The sequence below is a fragment of the Gorilla gorilla genome, chromosome 9 (assembly GCF_029281585.2).
Source record: "Gorilla gorilla gorilla isolate KB3781 chromosome 9, NHGRI_mGorGor1-v2.1_pri, whole genome shotgun sequence".
Lineage (NCBI taxonomy): Eukaryota > Metazoa > Chordata > Mammalia > Primates > Hominidae > Gorilla > Gorilla gorilla.
In genome coordinates, this window is record NC_073233.2 from 110,273,970 (window position 1) to 110,295,872 (window position 21,903).

General features: G+C 41.6%; 1 protein-coding gene across 1 annotated transcript in view; it reads right to left on the reverse strand.

The window, feature by feature from the left end:
* Window positions 1-7,465: 7,465 nt before the first annotated feature.
* Window positions 7,466-21,903, reverse strand: part of TMEM123 (transmembrane protein 123) — a 57,208-nt gene continuing 42,770 nt past the window's right edge. The window contains exons 3-5 of the mRNA XM_004052028.5: window positions 13,001-13,291; window positions 12,632-12,785; window positions 7,466-10,007 (exon numbers count right to left, since the gene is read on the reverse strand). Coding sequence (XP_004052076.1) covers window positions 9,983-10,007; window positions 12,632-12,785; window positions 13,001-13,291 — 470 coding nt within the window. The 3' untranslated portion in view covers window positions 7,466-9,982. The remainder of the gene's footprint in view (window positions 10,008-12,631; window positions 12,786-13,000; window positions 13,292-21,903) is intronic.

Below are 21,903 nucleotides of genomic sequence, written 5' to 3' on the forward strand. Positions count from 1 at the left end.
TCTGCCAGGGGCCTGGAACCAGTCCTTCAAGATACTGAGGTACGACTGTATTTAGGAGGTCTGACATTGGGAGCATATATATTTACAATTGTTACATCCTCTTGCAAATTCACCCCTTTGTCATATACTTACCTTGTCTCTTTTTGCAGTTTTTGAATTAAAGTCTATTCTATTTGATAAAACTATAGTGTCTTCTGCACTCTTGGTTTCTGTTTTCATGGAATATCTTTTTTCCATCCCTTCTCTTTCAAACCATGTGTGTCCTTGTAGGCAGCATGTAGTTGGGTCTTGTTTTCCTTTACCCATTCAGCTGCTCTGTCTTTTCATATGAGAATGTGTTAATCTATTTTGTGTTGCTATGAAGGAATACCTAAGACTGAGTAATTTATACAGGAAGGAGATTTAATTGGCTCACAGTTCTGCAGGCTGTACAGGAAGCACAGTGCTGGCATCTACTCAGCTTCTGGTGAGGGCCTCATGGAGCTTTTACTCATGGCAGAAGGTGAAGTCAAATGTCACATGGTGAGAGGAAGCAAGAGAGGGGGGAAGTCCCACACTCTTTTAAATAACCAGATCTCTGGTGAACTCAGAACACGAACTCACTTGTCGCCAAGGGGATAATGCTAAGCCCATGAGGAATCCACCTCTGTGACTCAGACACCTCCCGTCAGGCCCTACCTTCAATAACAGAGGTCACGTTTCAACATGACATTTGGAGGGAACAAATACACAAACCATATCAGAGAATTTAACCCATTTACATTCAAGATTATTATTGATAAATAAGGACTCACTACTGCAATTTTGTTAATTGTTTTCTAGTTGTTTGGCAGACCCTCTGTTTCTTTCTTCCTCTCTTGCTGTCTTCCTTTGTGATTAGATGATTTTCTCTAGTGGCATGCTTTCATTCCTTAGTGTTTACTTTTTGTGCATCTACTCTTGGCTTTTAGTTTGTGGTTACCATGAGGCTTATATAAAACATCTTATAACAGGATATTTCAGACTAATAATTTTCATTGCATTAAAAAAAACTGTATACTTTTACTCCGTGCTCCCCATTTTGTTTTTGATGTCACAATTTATATTTTTATATCATATATCCATTAACAAATTATTATAGCTATTATTATTTTTTAAAATTGTGCCTTTTTTTTTTTTTTTTTTGAGACGGAGTCTCGCTCTGTCGCCCAGGCTGGAGTTCAGTGGCGCAATCTCAGCTCACTGCAGCCTCCGCCTCCCGGGTTCAAGCGATTCGCCCTGACTCAGCCTCCTGAGTAGCTGGGATTACAGGTGCCTGCCACCACAGCCGGCTAATTTTTGTATTTTTAGTAGAGATGGGGTTTTGCCATGTTGACCAGGCTGGTCTCGAACTCCTGACCTCAGGTGATCTGCCTGCCTTGGCCTCCCAGAGTGCTGGGATTACAGGCGTGAGCCACCATGCCTGGCCTAAAGTTGTGTCTTTTAGCATTCATACTAATGATATAAGTTGATTTGCAAACCACCATTATGGTATTAGAGTATTCTAGAGTTGACTGTGTACTTACTTTTTAACCAGTGAATTTCATATTCATGTTTTCCTGTTAATAATTAGCATCCTTTTCTTTCAGCTGGAAGAATTCCCTTAACATTTCTTATAAGGCAGGTTTAGCGGAGATGAACCCCCACAGCTTTTGTCTGAGAGTCTTTATCTCTCCTTCATTTCTGAAGTAGGGCATTGCAAGGTAAGTGCATATTCTGCTTCTCTTTGTTTCTAGGGGGCCAAAGCTCTGTATTAATAATAGCCTTAATGTAGTGGTTTTCTCAAATGCTGGTTGTTTTTTAGGTTGTAGTAATGGTGTACTGTGTGTGTGAGCGGGTTCACTTTCTCCTACAGAGATGGGAAGGTGGAGGTGTTGGGAGGCTTATCTCGTTCTCCAGAGCTGTGTACTTCAGTCAGCAGGAATTACATTGGGTTGTGCAGTTCACTCTACGGGCCAGTAGGTGGAGCTTGCAGGAAGGAGACGGCCAAGCACTGTCCGGTGGTGTCAGTAGAAGTGATGGGCCCTGGAGGTTGACCTCCCAGCCAGTAGCTGGCACTTGCAGGCGCCAGGTAGTTGAGATGGTGTAAAATTTTTACTTGGCCTTTGTTAATCAGGAGAGGTATCAGAGTTCTTGGGCAATGAGTGGGCCCATGGGGTTCCCAGTGGTCCCCATCCCGGCTCTGCTGCCAAGGTGGCTGGCAAGGGTCTAGGGTCAGCTTCCAGGCCACTGGGGCAATCTTCCAGAGAGGCCGGGAGGTGCCTCTCCTGTGCTACAGAGCCCATTCAGGGGAATTGGGACAGCCCAGGGTTTTCACTGTACCACGTTGCAGTGGGACCCACCCAGCTCCCACACCCCTGAGCTGGTAGGTCTCCAGTATCTAGCTGTCAGCAGCAGAGCAGAATGGTTATGCTAGTCCCAAGCCAACTGCATTCAAATTGCCTAGCCACAGGCCATGTGACTCCTTGGGGGCAGAAACCATTGTTATTAGGCCATACCCTTCTGGTTTAGTCTTATGGAGGGCGGGCCACCATGCTTCCCTGCCACTGCATGAACCCACACCATGCTCTTTGTGGTTCTGACAGTGGGGGCTCCTACCCTGCTTGAGATCAGATCATACATCTCCATGCTCCTGCATGGTGTGCTTGAGTCCTGGGGAACAAGTACCAAGTCAGCAGACTTGTCCACTGGCCCCTTGGGCTCAAGTACCAGCTGTGATAGGGAGGAGCAAATTGCCCCCAGGCTGCCAACAAAACACTCAGATGGGGCAATGGTGGCTACACTGTGGGGTCAGGTTCCCCCTGTCCCCTCTCTCCCCAACAAGCCATGGGAATGGCCAGGCAGGCAGTCTTGGGAGGGATGAGCAGGCATGGGGCATGCTCAGATGTAGCCTGTCTTTGTGGCATATAAGAGTGAGAGTGCCTGGGCCGTGCTCATTCCCTGGCCTGGCAGACAGCAGCAGCTGCAGCAGCTTACGGCAGGACATAGAGTCTTGGGGGTTGGTGCCCAGAGTCACGCTTTGCTTAAGTTGTCCAGCACGTAGAAGCCTTTGGGGTTCTGTACGAGTTCAAGTGACCTGTGTGTGTGTGGTCACCAGGTAGTTCCCTAGCTCCCTCTGCCAGTCTAAAGGTCTGTGGGGTCATGGAACTCTTCTGTAGCTAAGATTTCAGAGGCCTATGGCAGGAATGTGGTACCCCACAGTTCCTTCACTCACCCTTTCCTTGGGTCCTGGTCTGGGGCCAGTCCTGGCACTTGGTGATGCCAAGCACGCAGTCCCATTACTTCCCTCTTTAACCAGTGTCTCCCATCTTCTATTGAATTTCAGTGTTCTCTTTTTTTTTTTTTTTTTTTTTTTTTGAGACTGAGTTTCACTCTTATTGCCCAGGCTGGAGTGCAGTGGCGCGATCTCGGCTCACTGCAACCTCCACCTTGCGTGTTCAAGTGATTCTCCTGCCTCAGCCTCCCAAGTAGCTGGGATTGCAGGCATGTGCCACCACGGCTGGCTAAGTTTGGTATTTTTAGTAGAGACAGGGTTTCTCCATGTTGGTCAGGCTGGTCTCGAACTCCTGACCTCAGGTGATCCGCCCACCTCGGCCTCCCAAAGTGTTGGGATTACAGGTGTGAGCCACCGCACCCAGCCTGTTCTCTCTTAAAAGATCTGTTCATGTGATTTACTCAATATTTTGGTTCCTGTTGGTGGAAGAGGCACATCCTAGCTGCATCTAGTCAGCCATGTTGAACCTGGTATCTTTATTGCATTTTTCATTTGTTGTACTCTGCAGCTATGGAACTTTTTTAATTTCAATCTATTAAATTTCTCATTTTGTTTTCTTGATTTCATTGAATTGTTCCTCTGTATTTCCTTGGTTTGCTGAGCTTCCTTAAAATGATTACTTTGAATTCTTTGTTGTGTAGTTTGTTGCTCTCCATTTCTCTGGCATTAGCTACTGGGAAATTATTGTGTTCTTTTGATATTGATGTTTTCTTGGCTTTTCATGTTTCTTTTTACCTTACGTTGATGTTTGAGCATTTGATGCAGCAGTCACCTCTTCCAGACTTTTCAGACTGGTTTTGTTAAGGAAAGACTTCCCCTGTGAGAGGGGGATGTGAGGGCACTGGCTGGGTGAGGTGCAGTGATTCTGGCAGCTGTGAGGATGCAACAGTGTAGTCTCCTTGTAGCTCTTTCAGCTGAGATCACTGTTAAAAACTGCAGGGATCCTCAGCAACCAACACTGTCAGTGTTTGCAGCAGTGGTAAGGGCTGTTGGGGTGCTCGGTGATGATGACTGTAGGGTCCTCTTGATCTCTCTTTCCCCAACCAGGGAAGTTGTGGCTAAAGGGATCCTTCTTGACACTGGGTCTGGCATGCAAGCCCACTTGAGGTGGCAATGGAACTGGTGCCTGATGAGTGATGCCCACAGAGCAGCATGTGTAAAGGGACTATAGCTCTGGGGTGGTAATGGCACTGGTGCCCAGGGCACAGACACCCTGCTGACAGTTGATAATGGTATGTGAAGTATGGGAGCTTGTGAAACAGGCAGGGACAAGAGCACAAGTGTGCACACAGCTACAGCGGCTTTAGTGTGGAGGCAAGGCCTGGCCCTCTGTGATGACTGAGCTGGTCTCCAGGGTGTAAACACATAGAGAAACCTTGGCTCTGGGGCCCAGGGTGTAAACTCCCTTACTATGGCAGTGGCTTTACTGTTTGCAGTATAGGTGTGCACAGCCCAGCCTTGGAGTCAGGGCCTGGAGCATGGGCTCTCAATGGCAGCTGAGTTGGTGTTTGGAGTGTGGACATGCAGAGAGATCTTGGCTCTGGAGTGCAAACTAGCTTGCTATGGCCATGGCTGTTGGTTACCTTTGTGGCAAAAGAAGGTGGTATCCTCTGCAGAGCAGGCCACATGACTGATACGGATAGTGCCTGCCTTTCTTCTTAGCCATCTTCTGGTGTCTCAGGCATTCTGATCTCATAAGCAATTTTTTATGTGCATTTTTTCTTTTAATTCTCCACTAGGTTGTTGCACATTTTTTAATGGGCCCTTGAGGCCAGATGCAGTAGCTCATGCCTGTAATTCTAGCAGTTTGGGAGGCTGAGGCAGTAGGATCGCTTGAGCTCAAGAGTTTGAGACCAGCCTAGGCAACATAGTGAGGCCCTGTTTCTACTCAGAAACAAAAACAAGAAACAACCAAAAACTTAGTCAAGCATGGTGGCACCTGAGTCCCAGCTACCTGGGGAGTCTGAGGTGGGAGGATTACTTCAGCCCAGGAGTTTGAGGCTGCAGTGTGCTATGATCACACCACTGCACTCCAGCATAGGCGACACAGTGAGAGATCCTGCCATTCATTAATTCATACAAACATACATACATATATTAAGACAATTGCCCTTGAGCCCTCCAGGGCTATTTTGGTTTGTGGATAGCAGTGTATATTTGTTTCTTTTGACAGGGCATGAAGGCTGTTATCTCCTACTCCACCATTTTGGTGACATCACTTGCCAAAATTTCCATATACTTCTGATTTGTGCATTTTTTGGTAGGTATAATGTAATTTTTAAAAAGTGATTAGATGAAAGTTAGGAGGGCCTTTTTACCCCCAGAACAGACATCATGTTTATTACATCCACTCTCATACCTATGGACTGAAAAGCAAGACACATACCCACACCTTAAGTTGTTGGGGAAGTAAACTGTGGCCATTGTGAAGCCATAGCAAAGTGAGGAGGGAGGCGGAAATATCGAAAGAGGGTACTTTTTTCCCCCTTAGGTATCAGAAAATTGGCTTTGTCGGGATTAATAAGACTTTTTAAAAGCACTTGTGCAAGACAGTATCCTAAATAATTTACATGAAGTATCCTATATAATCCTCATGCAATAACCCTGTGCAGTAAGTGCTGTTACCATCCCCATTTTACAGATGACATGGAGGATAAGAGGAGTAACTTACTCAAGGTCATACAGCTAGTATGTAGTAGAGGAAGCACTTAACCCCAAGCAATCTGGCATCAGAGCTTGACTATAGGAGGGTACTTAAAATTTTTTTTGGCTGGGTGCAGTGGCTCACACCTGTAACCCCAGCACTTTGGGAGGCTGAGGTGGATGGATCACCTGAGGTCAGGAGTGCGAGACCAGCTTGGCCAACATGGTGAAACCCCATTTCTACTAAAAGTACAATAATTAGCTGGGTGTGGTGGCAGACACCTGTAATCCCAGCTACTAGGGAGGCTGGAGCAGGAGAATCGCTTGAACCTGGAAGGTGGAGGTTGCAGTGAGCCAAGGTCATGCCATTGCACTCCAGCCTGGGTGACAAGAGCAAAACTCAAAGAAAAAAATTTTTTTTTCTTAAGACAGCATCATTTTACCTTGGTTGTCTTATAACAAATATTTAAATCCATTCTCAGATATAAATTATATCTAGTTTTTTTTTTTTTTTTTTTTTGAGGCATAGTCTTGCTGTCACCCAGGCTGGAGGGCAGTGGTGTGATCTCGGCTCACTACAACCTCCACCTCACGGGTTCAAGCGATTCTCCTTCCTTAGCCTCCCCAGTAGCTGGGATTACAAGCACACGCCACCACAGCTGGCTAATTTTTGTATTTTTGGTAGAGATGGGGTTTCGCATGTTGGCCAGGCTAGTCTCGAACTCCTGACCTCAGGTGATCCGCCTGCCTCAGCCTCCCAAAGTGCTGAGATTACAGGTGTGAGCCACTGCACCCAGCCTAAATTATATCTACTTTTACAGAAGAAAAAGACTGTTGAAAATACCATGCTATACACTAATGGATGTGTAACTGATTTATCTAGAGAATGGTAGATTTTCTACCATTAGTATACCAATTTTTAAAATTCTGTCCAGCCTAATAAAGCAGCAGCTGCAAATAAAAATCCTTTGAGTAGTGGTTCTCAAATTTTGGTGCACATCAGAATCACATGGTAGAGTCATTAAAATAGATTGCTGGCCAGGTGCAGTGGGTGAGTCCTGTAATCCCAGCACTCTGGGAGGCCAAGGCAGGAGGATTGCTTGACGCTGTAAGTTTGAGACTAGCCTGGGCAACATAGCAAGACCCCGTCTCTACAAAAATGTTTTAAAAATAGCTGGGTGTGGTGGTGCATGCCTGTAGTCCTAGCTACTCAGGAGGCTGAGGCTGGAGGATAGCTGGAACTGAGCCAAGGGGTTCAAAGTTAGTTATAGTGAGCTATGATTGTGCCACTACACTCCAGCCTCGGTGACAGAGCAAGACCCTGTCTCTAAAAACCCAATCAGATCGCTGAGCTCTACCCCAGAATTTCCAACTCAACATGGTTGGGGCCAAAGAATTTGCATTTTCTAACACGTTCCCAGGTAGTGCTGCTGCTCCTTACCCAGACAACCACACTTGCAATCTGCCCTTTTGAGTGTTTTCTATTTATCTTGAGTTTAATGAAATGAAGCAAAATCACACACTTAAAACTTTTAGAAGGAGAACAATTTTATTCTAAAAATAGATCTTGGTAACAATGAAATACCAAAAGCTGGTCATTATAATATAAAGAAAAGAAGAGTTTAACCTTTTTTGTGAAAAATACAAAATTATCACTATAATATACTGCCAACTCTGTTTATCTGTATTTGAATTATTCCTTTCATGGATTATTCGAGGAAATTTTAAAATTGGCTTCTGCCTATTATACATCTGGATTGTTTGTTTTGATCTTCAGATAAATACATTCTCAAGGAATGCAAGCAAAACTGAGCATTTTTTTTATGCTTAAGAAATATGGTCCAAAGCAAAATATTTTTTTGCATAACCATTTCCCTCAATTTTTATAGATAACAACAACAAAAAAACCTGCATTTAAGTACAGGTATTTGAAAGTAACAAATTATACTACTTACATACAGCGAAAAAAGACATACCTAAACTACTTCAAACCCAATGCAGAGGAAACTTTCAAGGCAAATGATGACTTAGTACTTAAAAAGTGGTTTTTCTATCTTCAAAGTGCTAAAGAAACAAGTATTCAAAAAGAAACCAGGTCGGTCTACAAAGTTCTGACTGACTTGAAGTAGTGAAATACCAAGAATGCAGTGGACAAATTTAAAAGGCCTTCATTAGAATAAAGTATATCTTAACTACATTTTGCAAAGAAATGAAGCAATGGTTGCACAACCAGTCAGGGCCAAGTTAGTAACATACAACTCAGCCATCAGCCCACATCTCTTTCAAACTAATCTAAATGTATTTTTCAGAAAATTTCCTCCATACTCTATGTGTTACATACATCCAATCATATCCATATTTTGGATAATTTTTTTCTATATTCATCAGATTATTGGTTAAAATGCACAGCAAGTAGAAATGATCCATTTCAAAATTCTTAATATCTAGCATTCTCTGCAAAACAAAAGCTGACAACAGTTTTATTGTATTCCTATTAAATTTAGGTGCATGTTCATTAGGACATCTGAGCTATTTTTAGGACCTTCAGAAACTGGTGTGATTCACTTTGGCCCTCTGAGATATAAATGCCATCTTAGTATTTACTGTGACTACATACCTCTTTTGTTAAAACTTGACCCTGAGTTTTGAGTGCTGGAATATAAACTGTAAAATGGAAAACACTCCAAAATACATTAGCTAATATTGGTGTCTCTACAATACTGTGCTTTTTCTCTCCATTAACATAATGCATCTGAAAGTACTTCTCCTTCAGCTTGGAGTAAGAGGAGGGATTTGAGGGAATATCCAAATCAGGAAGGAAGAAATGTCCTGTCTAAAAATTCCTCTCAAAACTTTCTAAGAATTTATTCTAAAATATGTTGGTGTTTTAGTATAAAAATGTCATTTCCCCAAATCTGAGTAATATCGACAGTGCATGAAAGAAAATACAGCATTTTCATCCTGCAGGTTTAGTAGCCTGGGGGAAGTCCCACAATCCCTGGCTTAATAAACACAGCATTACGCTATAGTTTTGACTCTATAGAATTCTAAATGTTCTTTTGAAAATCATACAAGGGGTTCTTTTTCTTAAAGTTAGGTGTGTTTACACTCAATTAAAAATTTCTAGATATTGAAAGCAGCTCTACAGTTCTTAAAATATTCACAAAATATAAAATTAAAATTAAATGAACTAAAGTAACTTCCAGTGGTGACAATATTCTCACAGTAGCAAATAATCTAACTTCTAGGAGGTTTTTTCCCTATAATGCCAGGATTATTTAATACTGACAACTAAGTCTTTAAAACATTATTATGTTAAACACTGCAGTTTACCTAAATTACACAGAGAACAAAAATTACATCAACATTGAAAGCTCAAAAGAAGTTAATAAAAATATGTGCTCCTTAATGCTCCAATGGATCCCTAACAGGGCTAAGCACAGCTATTATTTTGGGTTTTATTTGAAAATTTTCTTTTTTTCTTGGAGTATTTTGTTTCTAGACCAACTACTACAGTTTAAAGCACAAAAAATGATGTTTTTCTTAAATTATGCTTCACATCTACTTTGATTGTATAACTTCTTTGTGGCATTAGTAATTAGGATATATCCAGCTCTGAAAAGCACTGAAGTTCTTTGTGTGAGCTACAAAAGATACCCAAAATCCTGAGTGCTGTGACAAACTTCTTATTTGTATGCCCAGATGGCATTCTGTCTTTCAGTGATGACGTCTTTCAATTACTGGTCATATGTGACCAATGCCCCCCACCCCAGCCAAAAAAAAAAAAAAGATAGGACTTGTTTGTCTTACTATGAACTTGCTAAAACCATTGTATTAACAGTCTATAAGATCCAGATGTTTATTTCAAAACCCAAACCCTTGTTACCTTGAAGAATCTTTACATATTTACGTAATACACTGTACATTATATGCATGGCCTGTTTATACTATTTTCAAAAAGAGAATATTGTTTTAAACTATTAATAAACCAAAATTAATTGATAGGGCAGCATCAATCTGTCTTCCTTCCTTGGTCCATGGATTTCCTTAAATGATGGCATCATGTTCATCTCTGTAATATATTAAAAGTTACAATTACTTTGTTTTTTCTATCAAAACTAGTTATGTTCCTATTTGTTAGTAAAGTAGGATTAGAACAATTTCAAGCTGCACAATCCAAATGGTCACTGTTCTGTGTAAAGTTCCTTAAGTATCCAATACACTGTAGTGGTTAAAGATCTGGGGGTTAATGGCATGGGGATCCACCATCTTGTCTTGCTGCAATCACAGACACAGACATAGCTTCTGTTTGTAAGTAAGTCCCTATTAAATATTTCTTTCTAGCTGGGCACAGTGGCTCATGCTTATAATCCCAGAACTCTAGGAGGTCAGAACGGAGGATCACTTGAGCCCAGGAGTTTGAGACCAGCCTGGGCAAAACAGTGAGACTACCATCTCTATAAAACATTTAAAAATTAGCCTGGTGTGGCACTGCATGCCTGTAGTCCCAGCTACTCAGCAGGCTGAGGTAAGAGGATCATTTAAGCTCAGGAGGCTGAGGTTGCAGTGACCCGTGATCGCACCACTGCACTCCAACCTGGGTGACAGAGCCACTGCAAAGCACTCTGTTTAGTCATGGTTTCTTTTATGTATTCTTTCATGTATTGACCTTAAAAAAGAATGTTTCTGAATATGCCTTTAATCTGACAAACCACCACCTTAATATTCTTTTAAAATCAGTTTGAGCCTACAGCCACGCCACTGTGAATGTGTCTGATGTCATGTGATCATGAAAGCTAAAGTGAGTTTGATACGATAAATATATGCAACATAACTTTATTGAAATATAACTTTTAAAAATATGTTCTTAAGGCCAGGCGTGGTGGCTCACGCCTGTAATCCCAGCACTTTGGGAGGATCACCTAAGGTCAGGGGTTTGAGACCAGCCTGGCCAACATGGTGAAACCCCATCTCTACCAAAAATACAAAAATTAGCTGGGCGTGGTGGCAGGCACCTATAATCCCAGCTACTGGGAAGGCTGAGGCAGGAGAATAGCTTGAACCCAGGAGGCAGAGGTTGCAGTGAGCCGAGATCGTGCCATTGCACTCCAGCCTGGGCAACAAGAGGGAAACTCCATCTCAAAAAAAAAAAAAAAATCTGTTCTTAAATTATTTTTGTTTAAGTATTAGTAATATAACTGTTAGATCCAATTTTCATTTATGATGCGATGTTTATTTAGAGCTTATGTCAATAACCGGAAAATCTGGGAAACTTCCATGTTCTTAAAATCTATCAAGAAGTTTGATTTACTTTTATGTGTACTGAATCATATGTAGTGTCAAAACTGGAAGATTCCCTCTAATAGCCTATTCCAACATTTCCCAAAATGTGTTCCACACAATACTAGTTCCAAGAGATAGACAGTGTTAGCTCCCATTGAAGAGGGGCAGGGGGAGGGATTTATTCATTCAACAAGTATTTTGGTTAAAAATTTGGGAAAGAGTTCATACTGTATTCCATCCTGGAAAATCATAATGTATATCAATATTTTAAAGGCTTAGAGAAGTCTTATAGTAAACTGTCTTAGTTTACTTTAGTCAACATTTCCCACACTTTTTGATATAGGAACTGTGTGTGTGGGACACATGTATGTCAAATGTTAACCCACAGGGCAAATTTTGGAAAACAGTCATCTGTTCTATGGTATTTATATACATTAACAATAAAAAAAGTGAATTAGCTCTTACATTTGTGTCACCCAATATGAGTATGTTGAAACCCTAATCCCAGTGTGATGATATTTTGAAGTGGGGCCTTGGGGAGGTAGTTAGGTCGTGAGGGTGGACCCCTCATGAACAGAATTAATACCTTTACAATTAGAGGTCAGAGAACTAGCTAGCCTTCTTTCTGCCATGTGAAGAAGGCCCTTACTAGAACTCAACCATGGTGGCACCCTGATCTTGGACTTCCAAGCCTCCAGAAGTGTGAGAACTAAATGTCTGTTGTTTAAGGCACCCAGCTGTATGATACTTTGTTGTGTCAGCATGAACTAAGACAACATGCAAGACTCAAAAAACAAAAACAAAAAGGACTATTGGAGCAACAAAAGTTTGGATATATCCTCAAACCATCAGACCTGTAAGAGCTACATGTAGAGTAAACATGATTAGGTCTTGTTGATAATGCACATCTAAAGAGAGTTTTGCTACAGGTAAAATGATAAATTATATTATTTATACTAACCACTCATTTAAGTTTTCAGGGATAATGAGGCTGTCAGAGGAATTTTTTTTTGTCTTTGTCATGGAAAACAAAAGCCATGGTTTTACCAAGGATGCTATTTAGTACCACAACAGACATACATACTAAGTCAAAAGCCTGCTGGGAACTGGTATTTCTTACGATTATTGGTATAAGTGAAAATTTCAGGGTGGGTTAACTTTGGTCTCCTGTAAAGTGTGTTTGACACTAGTAAAATACATTTTTTTAAGTACATACATCCATTTTCATTTGCAAATTATAATCACAAGCTTGTACATAAACAATTTACTTTGGGCCAAGAGGGTTAACGGGAATATAACTCATAAATCTATCAATTATTCATCCCTGAGATGAGCACTGGCTTGATATTCTATCATAAGTAAAGATGTGCACCAACAATTTTTTTCAAAAAGTCCTGGCCATTCAAAACTTACATGGTTCTATACCGAATGCCTCTTCTTGAGTAATACATTTTGCATCCAATGTAAAGAATAGATAAAACTCCCAGCGTTAATACAATACCACCAACAAAGCTCCCAGTATCAAATTTTGATCCTTTCTTTGTTTCAGAATGCATAGTTGTTGTGACTAGAACAAAAGAAAACAAAAAAGGGCTTTAGTGTTATTTTTTAACATTGTAATTAAAGCTCTCTGATTTTCTGTGTTAAGAACATTTAATTAGGAATTAAGGGAAATCTAGGCATATAAAGTTTCTATATTATTTTTGCCAGACAGAATAATGACTTAAATGTGGCATTTAACTACTTGCAGCATAGGAAAAAAAGGTCAGCTTTAATACATACTTGTTACTGATGAAGAAGCAGATGTCACTGAACTATTGTGGGTTACGGTCATCGTGGATGTTGATATCTGAGATGTGTTCTGTGAAACACTTGTTGTTTTGGGTGTAGACTTTAAGGTGGTAGAAGTCATATTTGTTGAGACCATCCCTGGTGTTGTTGTATTAGATGCCGCTGTAGGTTTCATGGCGGTGACCGTTGTATTGCTGGAGTCTGAGGCAACTGAAGTTGGTGGTTTCACAGTACTGTTGGAAGTTTCATTTGTATGGTCAGAAGGCACATGTTGGAGAGTCTCTGCAATAATATCAAGAAACATTAAAACCAGAGCTATGATTTAGGGAATAAGATCCCATTTCACTGAGACTTTCATGGTCACAGACAAAGCAAGAGATCTTACAAATATAGCAGCATTTAACATACTTAGCCCATTAATACTTTGCACTATACTGCAATAAAATGTCTCAAACTAGTAAACGACTCAACAGAAACCAAGTCTAAATTTATATAAAGTTAGAAATTTTGGGGAAGATATGAAGAAAAAAAAAAAAAAACCCCAGAAGATAGAGTTCCCTCAGTGCAGGGACATGTCTTACTCATCTCTGTCTGAACATCTCAACGTATTTCATATCACATAATAGGCTTTCAACAAATATCTGTTGAATGGATGGATAAACTAATGAATATAAAAATGGTTTTTAAATTTCCAGTTCTCTGCTATACCTTCTAAGGGGCTTTGAGGACAATAAATCAGTAGCTGCATGTTTCTAACCCTCCTGGTAGAATGGGAAGTCCAAGTGAGTTATTCTTTGTAAAAGTAAAGCCAACTTCCCACTATGCATTAGGAAGTGAAATACCATCGCAGAATGTGGCTAGCTGTCATACTGGTAATAATAATTTCCCATAGTTGGAAGGACAGTTCTAAAACTATCTGTGAAAGTTTTAAAAGTCCAAAAGCCAATTTTGTATGAAAAGAAAAATTAGTGATTTAAAATACACAACTCAAACAATACCTTTGCTCACACCTGCAACTGAGTTTTTCTTTTTTGGGGGGTATGATGTAAACAAAAACATATAGGTACAGATCTTGTTAATGCTCCTTAACTTTTTTGTTTTTTGAGATGGAGTTTCACTCTGTCACCCAGGCCGAAGTGCAGTGTCAAGATCTCGGCTCAATGCAACCTCCGCCTCCTGGGTCCAAGTGATTCTCCTGCCTTGGCCTCCTGAGTAGCTGGGATTACAGGTGCCTGCTACCATGCTGGCTAATTTTTGTATTTTTAGTAGAGACAAGGTTTTACCATGTTGGCCAGCCTGGTCTTGAACTCCTGACTTCAAGTGATCGGCTCGCCTCAGCTTCCCCAAGTGCTGGGATCACAGGCATGAGCCACCGTGCCCAGCCAATACTCCTTAGAATAAACTTCGATTACTTTTGTTTTCATCCAGCAAAGGTTTCCTTCTTTTTGCATAAAATATGGCCTATAACCAGAAGCAAACCTTTCTGTGTTAATTTTATTTCATACTGCATCTTCTTTTTAACACCACAATTTAACTAACGTTTACAACTATAGGTACCTATTAGAGGATACAACGTCTAGGGAATGAAAGCTTTTAATATGTCTTTGTCCATTTAATATGATGTAATATATTTCTGTATTCATTTCCTGTCTCATAGTTTATTTTCAGGTTTTTTGGTTTCCTGTGTTGCCTACTGCTATGGTTTGGATTTGGTTTGTTTGTCCCTATCAAAACTCATATTGAAATTTGATCTCCAATGTGGCGGTCTTGGGAGGTGGGGCCTAGTGGGAGTTGTCTGGATCATGGGGGCAGATCCCTCATAAATGGCTTGATGCCCTTCACGTGGTAGTGAGTGAGTTCTCATTCTGGCAAAACTGGATCAGTTCCTGTGGAAATGAGTTCCCATGAAAGGGGGTTGTTATAAAGCCAGGATGCTCCTCAGGTTTTCTATCTTTGCAGTTATCCACTTCCCCTTTGACCTTCTCTGCTACGTTGTGGCACAGCTTTATAAAAGCCCTCCCCAGAAGCCAGGGCTTGCAGAACTTTTCCAGCCAGGGCTTGCAGAACTTTTCCAGCCTGCAGAACCTCGAGCTAAATAAACATTTTCTTTATCAATTACCTAGTCTCAGGTATTCCTTTATAGCAACACAAAATGTACTAAGACACCTATATACTCCCATTTTATTATGTATGTATTATGTATGTCCACATACTTAAGGTACTCAGAATTAACCACTGGACCTGCTTTCTCCTTTCCCCCAGTGAGAGCAGTACCAATGCCTTAGGTTCCTTGCCCCGCCACTGTTGTCAAGTACCAAAAATGATACTTCATATATTATCCTATCTTCCACAACTATTTTGGCCTTATTCTTGAAAGACAGACAGATTGATATTTATTTATTTATTTATTTAACTTAGAGACAAAGTCTTACTCTGTCACCCAGGCTGGAGTGCAGTGGCATGATCTCGGCTCAGGGTAACCTCCGCCTTCTGGGTTCAAGCGATTCTCGTGCCTCAGCCTACTCAGTAGCTGGGATTACAGGCACATGCCACGCCGCCTGGCTAATTTTTGTATTTTTAGTACAGACAGCGCTTCACCATGTTGGCCAGGCTGGTTTCAAACTCCTGACATCAGGTGATCCGCCCACCTCAGCCTCTCAAAGTGCTAGTACTACAGGTGTGAGCCACTGCACCTGGCCCCTATATGTATTTATTATTGTTATTACTATTTTTGAAACAGTCTTGCTCTGTTGCCCAGGCTGGAGGGCGGTGCCTGCGATCTCGGCTCACTGTAACCTCTGCCTCCCAGGTTCAAGCAACTCTCCTGCCTTAGCCTCCTTAGTAGCTGGGATTACAGGCGTGCACCACCAAGCCCACCTAATTTTTGTATTTTTAGTAGAGACGGGGTTTTGCCATGTTGGCCTGGCTGGTCTTGAACTCCTGACCTCAGGTGATCTGCCTGCCTTGGCCTCCCAAAGTGCTGGGATTACAGGCTAAGCCACCGCGCTCGGCCCCAGCTATATTTATTTTTGACTTAACTGTCAAAACAAGTTGGTTTTAATAGTGCTGCTTACTTGCATATCGGGTTTTACTACTGGAATTTCTACTACTTTCTTCAACTTTGGGTCTCTGTGATCTCTTCTACTGAGTATGACCTATTTTCTTTCTTTCTTTTTTTTTTTTTTGAGACAGAGTCTTGCTCTGTTGCCCAGGCTGGAGTGCAGTGGCGTGATCTCAGCTCACTGCAAGCTCCGCCTCCCAGGTTCACGCCATTCTCCTGCCTCAGCCTCATGAGTAGCTGGGACTGCAGGCGCCCACCACCACGCCCAGCTAATTTTTGTATTTTTAGTAGAGACGGGGTTTCACCTTGTTAGCCAGGATGGTCTCGATCTGATCTCCTGACCTTGTGATCTGCCCGCCTCAGCCTCCCAAAGTTCTGGGATTACAGGCGTGAGCCACCGTGCCCGGCCTGATCTATTTTCTTAATAAGGCCAAAGGAATTAATGCTTTTATACTACATAGGCAAATAAATAATAATTATCCAAGTAGGTAATACAAATGCACTAAGTTCAAATGAACTAATCTTTTCTTATTCGAGTCTGAATGTTCTATAGAGATATAAGTAATAGAATTTAACATTAAAATAATCACCTTTTATTTTAAAATGCTGAATGGATTCTATTGCAATGAAATTAAATACAGCAAAGAACCACCGTTTATATCCTATCTTTAGAACAGAATGATCCTGCAGAATAAAACAATGAACACAATGCTGCTTTTGGATTCAACACACACACACCCCTCCCCCTGCCCTCTGGTATAACAATTCTTCAAAGATACTGTACAAAGTCACATGGGCAAAAATGGGAAGCTATAATAGGTTAGTTCTCTGCTAAGTCAATCCAAATGTGCTAAAGAAACAAAAAATTGTCAATTTCTATGTCAATTTCTTTGTCGATTTCTATGAATTGACAAAACAGGCGAAAGGAAATTTTGCATTAAACTGTGTTTCCTGATGCTTTTAAGCATAAATGAAATGCAAGGATGCTCTCCGAATTCACATTGGATAACCCAATCTTCTTCTGTAATAAGTAAATAGTCACTTGTTTTCCTCTGCAAATGATACCATCCCAACTCTGGTCTTCTTCCCTCTCCCTTAACTGTTGAAATGCTGACTGGCACCTCTATGAGTGGCACAGTTAACACCTGCAAAGAGATGCAGAACGGACCATCCATGTGGGACTTGCAAGGGGTGAAGCTTCAACTAAGTCTGCCCATCTTAGCCACTCAGTCTCCTCCAGCCTCCAATAAGCTAAGGTTGAAGAATCTGAGGCGCATATGTTGCTGGAGGGTGTCAGTGTGCAGGGTGTCCACTCCCTCCTCTGTCTATGGGGGGAAAGAGGAGAATGCCATCCTCCACCTCACACCAGCCTGGGAAGGCTTCTAGGGCACTACCTGAAGAGCTGGACAAGCATCTACTGGACTTGGATGGACACAGACAGTAGGATTTGATTCAAGCCTTAACAAACGTGAGACACTGTGACTGAGCTCTATCTACCCATCAGCTAAGTTTAAAAGGCTGCACTGGGAGTAGACCACACCTCCACTAACAGCAAAGGTTCTTGTTTCCCATGAACCAAATCAAACTCCATGGAAGATAACTGACATGAGATTGCCTTAAAAAAGATAGCTTCCTGGGGCCGAGTGCAGTGGCTCACACCTGTAATCCCAGCACTTTGGGAGGCTGAGGTGGGTGGATCACGAGGTCAGGAGATCGATCACTGGCTAACACAGTGAAACCCCGTCTCTACCAAAAATATAAAAAATTAGCCGGGCATGGTGGCGGGTGCCTGTAGTCCCAGCTACTCGGGAGGCTGAGGCAGGAGAATGGCGTGAACCTGGGAGGCAGAGCTTGCAGTGAGCTGAGATTGCGCCACTGCACTCCAGCCTGGGCAACAGAGCGAGGCTCCGTCAAAAAAAAAAAAAAAAAAAAAAAAAAAAAGATAGCTTCCCAAGAGAGTACAGCTTAGAGAGGGGGAGGTCACCAGTAGGGGGTGGAGCACCAAAAGCAAGGGCCAGCTGGAGGAGAGGCCCACTGCACCGAGAGCTGGAGGGGGAGGCTTAGCAGGAGGATCTCCCAGGAACCTACCAATGAGAACCACACATCTGCCATCCAGAGGGCACCTGTGCCAAATGAAAACATCCCAGCCATCAACCAAACAGCTTTTGTCCCTTAAGCCTCTCTAGGCCTGATTCCATAAGGGTGGCAAACAGCAGAAGTGAGGAGAAGAGGTGGAACAAGGAAGTCAACAACATTAGCTTTGCCACTGCAAGGCTTCTAAGCCTGAAGCAGGCCTGGGCTGGCAGAAGGGACAAGTTTCAATTTTGAATCACTGTAGAGTTTTATTATTTTGGTATTATTCTGGACAGGAGCTGCACCCTACTAAATACAACTTATTCAGTGAATTGGACATTCTATCTATAACACCTCAGCTAGTGCAGTTGGGAGGGTAGAGCCACCAGGGAAAGGCTGTGTGTGACATACAGTTGTCCATGCTCAGTGTTAAGGGTTGAATTGTTCCCCTCTCCACCCTGCCCAAATTCATACTTTGAAGTCCTAACTCACAGTACTTCAGAATGTGACCTTATTTGGAGAGAGAATCTTTACAAAGGTTATTAAGTCATTAGGTTAGGCTTATTTATTCATTATGGTTGGTGTCCTTATTAAAAGTGAAAAGTTGGAGACAGACACACAAACACACACAAAGAACACCCTGTGAAGATGAAGACAGAGATCATGGTGATGTCTCTACAAGCCAGGGAATGCCATGGATTGCCACAAACCACCAGAAGCCAGAGGAGAGGCATGGAACAGATTCTCTCAAAGCCCCCAGAAGGAAGCAACCCTGTAAACACCTTCACCTCTGACTCCAGCCTCCCGAACTGTGAGACAATCAATGTCTGTTGTTTAAGCCACCCAGTTTCTGGTACTTTGTTTCTGCAGCCCAAGCAAATTAATACACTCAGCTTCAAAGGTTTTTTCATTTATAAAAAATATGTCTCTGTGCAACGGTACAACTGGCACTAGTGATTCTATTGAGCTGGTTCTTTCTGCAGATCTTTGAAACTAGTCACCATGATATGAAGTCCGTAAATACTTGTCAAACCACTCACAAAACTTGTTTTAATGAAAGTTGAGATTATCTATAGATGTCAATCAAAGATATAAGAATTTCTCTATTTAACTCCTGGTTTCAACTAACATAATTACAGGAAAAATGAAGCAAAGGGCTGTAATAACAGCATCCATGCACCTTCCTTCCCAGCAGCTGCAGTGTTCAGCCCACAGTGAAAGACGACAAAGAATGCACATGTGGCTATGAGTGATGTCTGGCACTGCTGTAAAAAATATATTCCAACAGCCCAATCAGTTCTTCATTCCTGTTTGGTGGTAAAATTATTACTCCTAATTTTTCTGTGATTAGAATTAGAGCTTCCATTTGCTGAGCTCTTCTTTTTACCAAGCCTGGTAATGTTACCTAGGCATGGTGAGTATAAGCTCAAGCTCTGGATCAGCTCAGCAATTTACTGGCTTGGGTACCTCAGGCAAGTTACTTAATCTCTCTGAGATTCACTACCCTTTCTCATCTATAAATCAGGGCTATCACAAGAGTCTGGGGGAATTCACTGATATAATCTGTGTTGAGTACTTCCCACAGTCCCTGAGAAGTGCTCAATTAATTCTTTATAACCATTAATTTCATTAAATGTAACTCCCCTACAGAGCTGCACTGTACAATTCCCTATGGGAGGCTGAGGAGTAGGCACTGTGAGATATCCGAGCTCCCATGGTTACCGTAACTACCATCCGAATAACATCTTATGGAAGAACACACTATTGGGATATTTTTCATTTATCAATGCAAACACCCAAAAAGAAGAAAGTGAGGCCCAGACCTTTTTCTGTTAATACCAGACAGCCACCATATTGCAACAAGGCCAAGGACACTGTGAAGCAGTCCATTTTTCTAGTTTCAAGTAAAAGTACTCCTCAAAGTCTGGATTCATTCCGACTATCTCTGCTATGTTGAAATAACCTTATTCCTATAACCTTGAGTCCAAAAATATTTACTAAATATTAAATATTTAATAATATTGTTCTCCTTTAACCTAAATATCTCAAAGTTAAGGATGACAATTTGTTTTCATCAGGGCATCAAATACACACTTAAACCAGAGTTGAAAATACACATCCAATTTTTTAAAATCTCAGTTATTTTTAAATGGGACAGTAGCAGCTTTTCATTTCCTAGTATAGTTGTCAAAAATACTAAGCTATTCAAGACATAAACCATAAATTTCTGGTGCCATAGTTATTTTGAGGGGTCTGTGATTCTAAGAATGGTCTGCAGCTTGAGTAAATTTAAGAACTACTCTTATATGGGGTTCTGGGAATTTTTTAAAACATGAAAACCTTGAGAATCTCTTTCCTATAGAATTTACAACCTTACCCCATCAACTAAATATCAGTGTAATTCCAGAAACATTCATTGCTTAGAAAGCAAAGAGGCCTTTCCTCATTGCACAGAGTCAACAGATTCATTCTAAACATTCTTCTGAATTCAAATTACCTGGAGATCAAAAATCCACACTATTGAAAATCTAGATTTTAAAAAAAAAAGATCTTTAAAAAAACCTAGACAGGCCGGGTGTGGTAGCTCATACCTGTAATCCCAGCATTTTGGGAGGCCCAGGCGGGCAGGCGGGCAGATCACCCGTGTCAGGAATTCGAGACCAGCCTGGCCAACATGGTGAAACCTTGTCTCTACTCAAAATACAAAAACTAGCTGGGCATGGTGGCGGGCGCCTGTAATCCGGGAGGCTGAGGCAGGAGAATTGCTTGAACCTGGGAGGCAGAGGTTGCAGTGAGCCGAGATCACGCTACTGCTCCCCAGCCTGGGTGACAGAGCAAGACTCCGTCACAAACAAACAAACAAACAAACTAGATAAATCTAGATTCAAAAAAAAAAAAAATCTAAGAGAAAACTGAGCTTAAAAAAGTCACATCGTGATAAAGAACTGTACATTTTCTGAAAATGTTTTATAAATTCCTAAATTTTTAAACTCAAAAACTAAAATTTCAAAAGGGAAAAACAATTGTATATGATCACAGAAAAGTAACAACTAGGGATTCCAATAAGTTACAGTATATCTGCAGTAAATTTACTACCACATTTTAGTTAAACTATCATTCATTCCACTGATATCTATGAACATAAATAGGATGTTTGTTTCCTCTGGCAATAAATGAAAGAGGCACTTCCAGTTAAAGCGATAATGACCTGTCTTAAGGACAATGAGAACTAACAACTGAGACATAGTTCAGGTCTGTGTAAGGAAACATAGCCTGAAAGGTGATCCTGTTCATTCCCAGAACTGGAATTGAACTGCAAAGAAGCTGAGCAGAGAGGGTGAGAAAAGCAGCCTGGCTTCCTAGGGGATGAGACTACCAGATGGGCAAAGTTGACGGGGCACTGTAGACAGTGTCCAGGCTTCCTTACGCTTTTCCCATAGGTCTTGCCCATTCCATTCCGTTTCCACAGACTCAATCCACAATAACCCCTGTCAGTTACAAAAAAAAAAAAAAAAAGGCATGAATCACAGCCACAAGAGCATAAGGCTAGACTGATATTTTCCCCCTGTTCCTGCCCAAAACTCCCCAAGCCTCTCATCCTGGCATTCTTGCTCTCCAGGGAGCAGAATTCACTCTGCTATTCCTCCTTATCACACCCGTTTGGCTGGCAGCTTGCTCCTCCCTCATGTCTTTCCATAGGCTTGTTTAGTACCTTCTCTGTACCGAGAACTATGCTAGGAGGCTCTGCACACACAGAAGA